General features: G+C 62.2%; 1 protein-coding gene across 9 annotated transcripts in view; it reads left to right on the top strand.

Moving 5' to 3' along the window:
* Positions 1 to 9645, top strand: part of EVI5L (ecotropic viral integration site 5 like) — a 32419-nt gene extending 22774 nt beyond the window's left edge. For 4 of the 9 annotated variants that reach the window (XM_086409610.1, XM_086409612.1, XM_086409611.1 and 1 more), the window contains 10 exons: positions 655 to 708; positions 1535 to 1567; positions 2585 to 2725; positions 5581 to 5709; positions 6996 to 7136; positions 7216 to 7371; positions 7458 to 7604; positions 7683 to 7778; positions 7862 to 7957; positions 8131 to 9645. In XM_086409610.1, the coding sequence (XP_086265736.1) occupies positions 655 to 708; positions 1535 to 1567; positions 2585 to 2725; positions 5581 to 5709; positions 6996 to 7136; positions 7216 to 7371; positions 7458 to 7604; positions 7683 to 7778; positions 7862 to 7957; positions 8131 to 8415 (1278 nt within the window). In that variant the 3' untranslated portion in view covers positions 8416 to 9645. The remainder of the gene's footprint in view (positions 1 to 654; positions 709 to 1534; positions 1568 to 2584; positions 2726 to 5580; positions 5710 to 6995; positions 7137 to 7215; positions 7372 to 7457; positions 7605 to 7682; positions 7779 to 7861; positions 7958 to 8130) is intronic. The other 5 variants (XM_086409614.1, XM_086409613.1, XM_086409618.1 and 2 more) reach the window with 3 other exon arrangements.
* Positions 9646 to 10729: the final 1084 nt, after the last annotated feature.

Genomic DNA, 10729 nt, shown 5'->3' on the forward strand with positions numbered 1-10729 from the left:
GCGGATGTCAACCTCCCCCGCTTCCCAGAAGGCTGCGGGGAAACCTACAACCACGAGTACCCCCACCAAAACCACCAGCACAGCATGGAAGGCGGAAGGAAGACTGCCTTGAAAATTAGAGGGGGTGGGGGCAACGGTGACAACTGTCGGGCGCAGCTGGTTCTCAAAGGGACGCAGAAATGTAGTCATCAACAGCACGCACGTTCGCAAGACCCCTTTCCTTTCCTGGACCTAGACTCCAAGTCTGTCCTCTAAGCCCTGGGGCTCAAATCCAAGCCGTGAGGGGTGGGGACTGTCTGCCAGCAGCTTCCCCCAGAACACAGAAGGCTCTGCCCTTGACAGGCCCAAGGCGACTCCACAGGAGGACACGGGTGCTGACTGCCCCCTCCATACCCCCTCACACAGTGCATATCCACCCAAGCCATCACATTGGTTTTCCTGAACCAAGATTTGTTTGTTTTTTTTTTTAAATACCTAGTGGGCCATTCCAAATGAGAACTGGCCTTGACTGTTTTATGGAATCACTAACTTGGACCATTAAACGCTGGTGCCCTCCTGCCTGAAGATGGCCTGGCTCCAAGGGGACAGACTTCTGGGTGCACAGGAGCAGGACATGGGGCTCTGACGCACTCTTCCCTCTTCCCCCCACTACAGAGGCTTCGGACGGAGAACCGGCTCCTGAAGCAGCGGATCGAGACCCTGGAAAAGGTGAGGGGTGCAGCCGCCAGCCTGTAGCACCAAACCCTCCCAGTCCTGAGCAGGACCTAGCAGCCAGAGGGCCGGCCAGCCAGCCTCCCGCCCCAGGCGCGACCCCACCCTAAACTCCCACCATAAATCCCACGGGCCCCACCATGTGTTTCCCTGAGACTTCGGCTGCTGTGTAAATTGGGGACCAAGGGGAAGCTTTGCCTGAAGGGGGACTGAGTTATAACCCCATTAACTGCAAACACAGAAATCCATTTGGGTCTGGCGCCCTCCCGGGCTGCCTGGGTGTGGGCTGCTTATACAAAAGAAAGGAGAAGAGGGTGGCTGTGCACCATGGAGGGGGTGCCATAGCCTTGACCCTTGCCCCCAACCTGTTTTTAAATATGAGAGTAGAGACGGGGGCTCTCAACTTCCAGCTCCCTGCTCAGTCTCACTTGACCCACTACTGACCGCAGGTGGAATTTGTCCTTGGCCCAAAGCCTTGAGTCTTGTTCTGCCTCCAAATTAAAACTGCACTCACGGGGCCCAGGGCTCCCCCGCCAACCCTCTTCAGGTGAGGCCCCAGCCCCGCAGCTCCCATGGGTGACCCTGCCCCCACCCCCTATTCACACACAGACTCCTCCCCAGGACGGAGCTTGCTCTGGCTTTGGTCTTCCTCCCGGCCCTCTCCTGCTGGTTCTCTGGTTCTCCGGTCTCACTCCTCTCTCCCGCTTCTAGAGATAGCCCACCGCGTTAGTGACATGTGGTTCTTGTCTGTCTCCCCTCTCCTGTCCCCGCGCCTTCCGCTCTGCCTCCTCCCCCTGTCGCTCGGAACCCCTCCGCCGGGTAGGAGAGCGCTGCTCTGGCTGATAGGTTAATACAGGTACTGTAGCTTTTCCTCTCCCTCTCCCACTTCTTCCCAGTGCCCACACATGACCACCAGACACCTCTGCCCTGGCCGCTGCCATCCCTTGGGGGAGGAGGGGGGAGGGGGCAGACCTGGCGCTGTGCATGGGGGCGGCTGGGGACCGCTTCTCCAGGAGACAGAGGCTTCCCTCTGGGGGAGGGGGCATGCGTGTGAAGGCCTGGTGCCTGTGGGCGCGTGTGAGCGTGCACGCAATGCACAGGTTTCCTCTCTCCAGGGGACCCTGGTAGGGATAAGGGTGGGGACCCTGAGGCTACATTAGCAACAGGCCCTGGTTGGTGTGTGCACAGCTGAGCCACCCCAACACACACACACACACACACACACTCCCCTACCCCTTATGGCCCCTCACGCTCTTCTCTGCTCCAACCTGCAAGGCCTGTCCTCTTCTCTCACTCACCTGCTTCTGCTGCTGCCTTATCCTGAATGGCTTTCTCTGGAAGCTCCTGCCTCACCACCTGGTGGCTCTGAGCCTGGAATGGGGGGCCTAAATTGGGGGTTGAGGGGATGAGGCTGGGGAGTCTTAGTCTTGGGCAGGTGGAACTCTGGGGGCCAGGACTGAAGAAGATTGGGGGAGAGGTGTACCCCCCAGCCTGGCCCCCAGGAGCCCGTCCTGAGCCCCCTGGCCCTCGGCTGTCCCCAGATCCCCATCATTCCCAGCAGAGCCTGGCCTCTGCTGTGCTGTCCACCCTAAGTGGACAAGGACTTATTTCTCCTTACCTGGGACAGATGCTGCAAGCCAGAGCCTGGGTCCCGGGTGGGTCTGTTCCTCCAGGTTCCTCCTGGTTCCTGTTCCTGCCTGCCCCCCCAACATCCCCAGGCCCTAGGGGGCACCCCATCCCAGGCTCTTGAGTGTGGGAGGTCCTCCTCCTCCCACCCCGCCTCCACCCTCTCTGGGCCTCCCCACTGGCAGGCCCCAGGCAGAGCTGGGGGTGTGAGCAGAGAGTCACGGCACCTCATCCTCGCTGTCCTCAGGGGCAGGTGACACGCGCACAGGAGGCAGAGGAGAACTACGTCATCAAGCGGGAACTGGCTGTGGTGAGGCAGCAGTGTAGCTCGGCAGCCGAAGACCTGCAGAAGGCGCAGAGCACCATACGGCAGCTGCAGGAGCAGCAGGTACCAGGCCGGTGGGCGGGGCCCAGGGCCAGGCCACGCCCTATGCCTGGCTGCCTGCAGAGCTCTGGGGCACCTGGCCCCAATCAGCCCTGGCCCTCCTGTTCCTTCCTTGGGGACAGGGGACCCAGAGTCTCCTCCAGCCCCACACCCGGGGCGATCCTGTGGTTTCCCTTTCCCACCCCGCAGTGGGGCATCCGGCCTACCATATTACCACACTGAGGGCAAGACAGTCAGCCTCCACCCATCCCCCAACTGTCCCTGCAGGGACCCCGCCCTCCACTGATAGAGCTGTGATTCCTTGGGGGAGCCTTGATGTCTCCCCAGGGTCTGAAGGGCTGTTGGGCTGTTACCAAACCAAACCTAGGTCCACTCATCTGACATGCAGCAAAACCAGCTACCAACACGGCTTGTGGTGAAGGAAACCACAGCATCTTCTGCAAACAAGGAGAAAGGGCAGCTCATGCTCAAAAGAACCCAGAAAGTCCCTGATGCCTTTTCAGCAGGGGATTTTTTAGTATTTTCATTTGTTTATCTGGCTGAATCAGGTCTTGGTAGTGGCACTCGGGACCTTCCGTCTTCACTGCAGCACGTGGGATCTCTAGTTGCAGCATGTGAACTCTTAGTTGTGGAATGTGGCATCTGGGTCCCCAACCAGCGATCAAACCCAAGCCCCCTGCATTGGGAATGTGGAGTCTTAGCCACTGGACCCCCAGGGAAGCCTCTAGGCAGGGTCTTTTTTTAAGACAGTGCCAGAGGAAAGGGTCCAAGGACACAGGGTCAGCTCGTGGACCTTCTTCTGATTGGTTGGTGGTGAGGAAACAGGGTCATGTTTAGGGAACCTCAGTCATCATCAACCCTCTTGCTACAACCAGTCTGGGGTCTGGTGCTGGTGGTCAGTGTGTAGTCACCATGCTCCACCTGGCTGGGGCTCTTAATTTCTGCAGAAGAACTCAAAGACCCATGTCAAGTAGTTATCTCTACTCCTTCAGGAGGGCCTAGGCATCCTGGGACTCTATGATCCTTATCATTTACTGCCTGAGGCTGCTTTCTGGAACTCAGCAGAGGTCTTGGAGACTACAGCCTTTTTCTACAAACAAGAAACAGGGACACGGAAGGGCTTTTGTACCCAGGAGGGCCCACGGGATCCTGCTTGGTTTCAGCCCGCCATTTTCTTTGAAACTCAAGGGAGGCACAGGAAAGGCAATAAAGTTTTGGGGGATAGAGAGGTTAATCATACACTCGGGAGGGGAGCTCAGTTTCAGGGCTTCCTCAGGGGGTGGGTAGGCAGCCATGCATGGTAGGAGCTGGGGTGAGGGAGGGTAACCCCCTCCAGTGCCCAACACCTTGCCCTCAGAAGAGGGTCTGGTCTGTGCCCGCCACCCTGAGCTAATGGGTTGGAGATGAGGTGGGGGCAGCCCAAGTCTGTTTTGGAGTCATGAACTCAGGTGGGTGGTGGAGAGCCCATGAGCTGAAGCATGGCAGAGTCCACTTCTCCCAAAGAAGGCTTCCAGAACTCTCCTCCAGCCACACCCAGCAGCTGCCTTCCTGATGTGGTAACACACTGGCAGCTGTGGCCTCCAAACTCAGCAGGTATGACTGAGCACAGGCCCTGAGGGGCAGGGAAGGGCGCTGTCGGCTCCCCATACCCCAGGGCTGAACCAGCAGGGCCTGGCAGTGAGGTGAGGGTCCCTGATGTGGAGAAACCACAGGGTGCTTGAGAAAGGGTGAAGAGAAGGAATGGTCATTGGCTGAGGAGAATCCCTCCCCTACGTGTTGACCCTCTGCTCCTGGGGACAGAGGGGCAGAACTTCACTATTGCTGACCCGCATCCACCTCTGGCTCAAGTTCAAGTGCTGTAGCCCCACCTGGCTTTAAAGCAGCCAGGCCAGTGGGGAAGCTGAGGCTGGGCTAACCCTACCCATGGCACAATGCCCTCCATCAGGCCAGTTGGAGAGACATTCACCTGCCCCCTCGGGGCTCCTGCCCTTAGGCCTGCTGCAGAGCTGGGTGAGGCAGGGAGGTCACTGCAAGGCAGAGGGAGGCCGGGAGGGAGTGTGGGAGATGCTGGTGGGGCCCCTGGAAGAGATGCAGCTGGGCAGAGCTGCCACGGGGCCCAGAGCCCATCTGGGCCGAGAGAGAGCCACCCACACCCCTGGACTTCAGAGACCCCCAGTGGTCAAGGGTAGCAAGCAGACCTGGGCAGTTAGGCAGGAGGGCCCCATAAATAAGACCTGGTCAGTGGGGAAGCAGGGGGTGGGGCAGCTGAGGAGCAGGGTGGCTGGGGCAACTTGCCAGAGAACTGCCCTGCCAGGCCACCCAGGCAGCAAGATGCAGGCTGTGCTCCGACCCCAGGGGCTTCCTCCCTCACTGTCGAGGTCTTCTGTAGGGGGCCCACCCATCACCCCTGGGACTCCCAGGTACCTCTGAGAAGCCCCTGGACACTGACCAAGAAAGTGGTCTCAGCCAACTCTTTCCCCATCTGCCCCTCACAACCCCCATGGTGTGGTCAGGCCACAGACCACACAGCAGGAAGCAGCGCCCAGAGAACTCGTTCTGCATACTCACCCCAGTGATCCTGTGAACCAATCATTGGTGTACCTCAGGGGGCCTCCTGAGGCCATGTGTGGTGTCCCCAGGACCCCAAGACAAAGCATCAGGGCCCCCGTGGTGTTCTGCCCTTCCAGGGGATATGGGCTTTCTCCTTGCCCTCCTCTCCACCCACAACCTAAGCCCCCACTCCTGGCCATGGGGGTGGAAGAGGTGGGACCAGGCCTGGGCCCTCACCTGGCTGGCAGGAAAGCTGCCCACCTCTGGCCACAGCCTGTCGCCCAGCACAGCCCTCTGCCTGCCCCCAGGATAACCCGCGCCTCACCGAGGACTTTGTGGCCCACCTGGAGACGGAGCTGGAGCAGTCACGGCTTCGGGAGACCGAGACCCTGGGGGCCCTTCGGGAGATGCAGGACAAGGTTCTGGACATGGAGAAGGTGCGACTGGGTGGCCGCTGGGGGCACCCTGGAGACGGGGCAGTAAGGGCGCCCCTGGGAGGTGACCACCGGGCCCTTGCCAAGGATAAGGGGGGCAGCCCCAGGGACCTGAGGGCCAGGCCCTGGAGTCAGAGCCCTTCCCCTGCCTCCTCCCCCATAGTCTCCACAGCACGGTATGTACCACTCAAGCCCCGGAGGCGCGCACACACACACACACACGAACACACACACACACAGCAGCAGCACGACTCCGTGAGAGCCACGCCTGCCCTCATATGCCAGACATCAGGCCAGCAGCACAGTAGCTGTCATGGGCCCCCTGGACAGCCCATCCTGCCTGTGTATGTCCCCCTCAGGCCCTGAGCTCCAGGGGGAAGGGAAGGCGCAGGCCCATCAAGGCTGCTCCCCTCCACAGCCCCACCACCCAGGGGGCCGCCTTCTCCCACCTGCAGCCCTGCAGGGAGCACCAGGCCTCTTGGTACCTTCCCAGTTCCTTCTACCCTGGTTATTGTCTCAATTCCCTTGAGCCGCCAGAAGGGAAATGCCCTGGCCACCAGAGGGCAGTACTCACCCACTAGCAGAAGCCACGCCCCCCCCAGCTTCAAGCTGCAGTTTGGGGTGTCCTCCTAGGTGGGGTGTCTCTGCCACAGCCTTGCATGGGGCCATTGGCCTCACAGTCCCTGTTGACCCACCACCCAGACTGGGCTTTCCTCTCTCCTCTCTACATCAGAGGGAAATGTGGGCCCAGAAGTTCCACCACCCTCCCCCCAACTCCCAGACAAGAGGCAGCGAGAACCTCCTGCAGCGAGTTGGCTTTTGGTCCAAGAGGCTGGAGCACAAATCTCATCTCTGAGCCCTTGGGAGGCCAGGATAGGGCCTAGGCCGGCCCTCTGTCCCCAGGGACAAAGCCGAAACCTGCCATCTGCTCAGCTTCTGCTGGGCCAGGTCTGGGCTGGGAGGGCGAGGATCTCAGATTCCCAGGTGAGGAGCACCTGGCCTCGCTGCCCTCCTGGTGTTATCAACAATCACGTGTGGTGTGGGGGTTGCCCTGGACCAGCCCCCTGAGAGAGCAGGTGCTGTTACTACAGCCGGCTTTACAGACCAGGATTTCCAGCAGGGGCTGCGAGGGTGGGGTCTCCTCCCCTGGGGCCTCCTCCTCATTCCCCTGGGCATCCGGGCGTCCAGGGTGCACCCTCTCCCAGCCCGGCTGCCAGTGGTGAAGCCCAGAGGAGAGGGGGTGGGGGAGTGAGGCCTGCGGGCAGCTCTGAGCGCTCCTCTCCCCGCAGAGGAACAACTCGCTGCCCGACGAGAACAACGTGGCTCGGCTTCAGGAGGAGCTGAAGGCGCTCAAGGTTCGGGAGGGTGAGGCAATGGCCTCGGCACGGGAGCTGAAGCTGCAGCTGCAGGAGCTCTCGGACACCTGGCAGGTGAGGGCGGGCCTCGTTCCAGGGGGTCGAAGCGGCCTTGGGCCCCGGGCGCAGGCCGACCGCCGACCTCTCCCCGCAGGCCCACCTGTCCCGCGGTGGCCGCTGGAAGGAGTCCCCGCGGAAGCTGGTCCTGGGCGAGCTGCAGGACGAGCTGATGAGCGTGCGGCTGCGAGAGGCCCAGGCGCTGGCCGAGGGTCGAGAGCTGCGGCAGCGCGTAGTGGAGCTCGAGACGCAGGTGGGCCGAGGCCGGCCCAGGGAGGGAATCCGGCGCCCGGGGTCGGGCCCTCGGCAAGGCCTTGACCCCCGCCCATCCGCCCCCAGGACCACATCCACCGCAACCTGCTGAACCGTGTGGAGGCTGAGCGCGCGGCGCTGCAAGAGAAGCTACAGTACCTGGCGGCACAGAACAAGGGGCTGCAGACGCAGCTCAGCGAGAGCCGCCGCAAGCAGGCTGAGGCTGAGTGCAAGGTGCCCGCACCCCCACTCCCCCCATCCCCTAAGCCCTGCCGCGCCCCTTGACCCCTTTTCCCCCACCCCCGCCCCCAGAGCAAGGAGGAGGTGATGGCCGTGCGCCTGCGGGAGGCGGACAGCATGGCGGCGGTGGCCGAGATGCGGCAGCGCATTGCGGAGCTGGAGATCCAGGTGAGCGGTGAGGCCAGGGCGGGGCGCGCTGCGGACTGGCTCGGGGACCGGACCCCGTGCTGACTGGCACGGCCCGCCCTCAGAGAGAGGAGGGCCGCATCCAGGGCCAGCTGAACCACTCGGACTCGTCGCAGTACATCCGCGAGCTCAAGGACCAGATCGAGGAGCTGAAGGCCGAGGTGAGCGCGGGCGGGGCGTGAGAGCCCTGGTGGCCGCGACCAGTGATGGGCCGGGCGTCGGCGTTTCGGGGAGCGGGAGAGGAGGAGGGCCCGGCGGCCGGACTCCATCCATGGGGACATCGATGCACGCCTCCAGCGCGCGGGTCCCACCTCACCCCAACCCCCCGCCCCAGGTGCGGCTGCTGAAGGGCCCGCCGCCCTTTGAGGACCCGCTGGCCTTCGACGGGCTGGGCCTGGCGCGGCACCTGGACGAGGACTCGCTACCGTCGTCCGACGAGGAGCTGCTGGGCGTGGGCGTGGGCGTTGGCGCCGCGCTGCAGGACGCGCTCTACCCGCTGTCCCCGCGCGACGCGCGCTTCTTCCGCCGGCTGGAGCGGCCGGCCAAGGACAGTGAGGGCAGCTCCGACAGCGACGCCGATGAGCTGGCCGCGCCCTACAGCCAGGGCCTGGACAACTGAGGCCGTGCCACGCGTGCTCGGAGCCAGGGCGCGGGGGTAAGGGGGTAGGCCGCCGCCAGCCCGCTCCTGCGTCGGCGCCAGCTTTTCACAGACTCCACGCCCTCGGCAGTTTCACCCACCCAGAGGGCCAGGCCCAGCGCACAACCGGGCACAGAGGGCAGGGCCGGAGGCTGGGGATCCTCACAGTGCCCTGGCAGGCCCACCCTCCCCAGCAGTGTTTACCCATCTTGGTCTGTTCCCTTCTCGGCCCATTTACCTGGAAGGTCTGCCCCTCTTAACAGCCAGGGCCAGGACGACCCAAGGGTCCCAGGACTGCACCAACGGAAGCTGCCCCTCCTAGCCGGCCTCCTCCTGGGACAAGAGCGGCCCTGCTGGGAAGGGCCCAGGCTCTGGGGCAGGCCTGAGGAGGAAGGTGCCCCTGTAGGCCGGACTTTACCACCCATGAAGGCCCTGGGGATCCTTGGCCTCTGGAGACAGATGGCCAGGCAGGGCTTCCCTGCCTGGTTGCAGGCATTGTGGCCCCTGCAACAGAAACCAAAGTCCCTCCTACTGAGTGCAGGGCTGCCAGGGTGTGAGTGGCCAACTGGAACCAGCCAGGGCCTGGGCAGTATCTGTCCCTACTTCCTAGGGGCCAGAGCAGCTGTAAGGAAGTGGAGACACCTCCCCTTCCCCAGCACCCCACCTCTTCCTCTGTGGCAGTCCCATCACCCCAGCTTGGCCAGTGACGGGGGGAGAGGGGCTCCTCATGCAGGCTAGCCTCCTCTCCAGGGGGTCCCCAGCCTCCAAGTCCCTTCCTCCTCTGTATCCCTAGCCCCACCATCCAGCCCCAGGGGAGGAGGCCTCCTGGCTGAGTGCCCCCCCTACCTGCTCACAGTGGTCCCGTGGTCTCTGCTGAGTCAGAGCCAAGAACGGTGCCAAAGTCCAACGATGCCCCCAGACCCGACCCCCCCGGGACCTCATGACCCCCGGGCTGACCTTCTCGGTGCTCCTGGAGCCTAGAACAGCATCACAAAGAGTCCCCCTGGCGCTTCCTGGGGTGGGGATCCATGCTCAGTCCCCCCTTCCCGGTCGCCCACTCAGTGTTACAAAGCCTGGGGACCAGGGTGGGCATCCCAGGGGCTCACCCACATGCCCCCCGCACTGCCCACCACCATTTTGCACACTGCCTGTTCACACTCCACATGTCGCCCAGGCGGGAAAGATGGAAAATAAAGTGTATTTACACAGTCACGACAAGGGGCGCTGAGCGGGGCAGGCCTGGGGGTCCCTGGCCCCTTGTGAAGCAGCGGGGAAGGGAGGAGGCTGTCTATGCCCTTGGGAGCCTCCCACTGTCTAAGAGAACCAGAGGCACAGGTCACAGCAGGCCAGCAGGGGCCCAAAGAGGCTGCCCAGGACGGGGTGCAGAGTGGAAGAGCAAAGTTCACACCGTGCATGTGAACATTAAGTGTGGGGGTAGGAAGAGATAGGTTGGTATTGGAGGAACAGGTCAGATGCACCCTTAGAGCAGGCATTTTCAGGAGGATGGCTCTGGACATGGGGAGAGTGGGCCATGATTTTCCACCAGGGCAATTCAGCCAGGGCCTCCCTTCAGAGTCATGAAGAATGAAGGGGCTTGGGCTTGGGGCCTCAGGAGGATTCAGGATCTAGTTTCCTCCATTCGGCATGTACTTCCTGAGGCCTTTAGGGTTTTCTGCTCTGAGTCTGGTTCTGAGGGGTCCCAAGTGCAGTGGAGGAGACAGACACTGGGGGGGCGCGGTGAGGGATAAGTCTGCGCTAAGAATGGTGAGTGCCTAGATGAATGTGTAGGGAGATCAGGGAAGGTTTCTTGGAGGAGGTGGGGGTGGGGGGAGTGCATCTCCAAGGGCAGAAGCATAAGGGTGAGATGTGGAGGGATCAGCAGGAGACATGTGAGATCTGTGAAGAAGGAACAGGAGAAAGTGGGCATGGCCAGACTGGGAAGGGGGTTTTCAAGTCAGGAGAAGAAAGACTTTGCACTTTGAACTGAGGGTACTGGGGAGCCATGGAGGGCTTAGGTGAGAGGGGCACCATCAGAGGGACTACAGTCTTGGGGGTCAGCACAGAGACAAAACTGAGCCAGGCAGTGGGGACTGCCCTGGGGAAAGAAGACCCAGAAAGGCAGGTCTTTTGTAGGATTGCCCACAGAGCTGAGGCGTAGTCCCAGCTAGCACAGGGAGTCAGATCCAGGGATGGCAAAGAAGGCTTCCTGGGGGAGACATTTAACTGGGTCCAGCCAGATACCAGCCTGGCCCTGACCTCTACGCCCGGTGTGGACCCACAAAGTGTGCCCTGCTCT

The sequence above is a fragment of the Bos grunniens genome, chromosome 7, assembly GCF_055505025.1.
Source record: "Bos grunniens cultivar Pamir isolate PY7600 chromosome 7, Bosgru_T2T1.0, whole genome shotgun sequence".
NCBI classification, from domain to species: domain Eukaryota; kingdom Metazoa; phylum Chordata; class Mammalia; order Artiodactyla; family Bovidae; genus Bos; species Bos grunniens.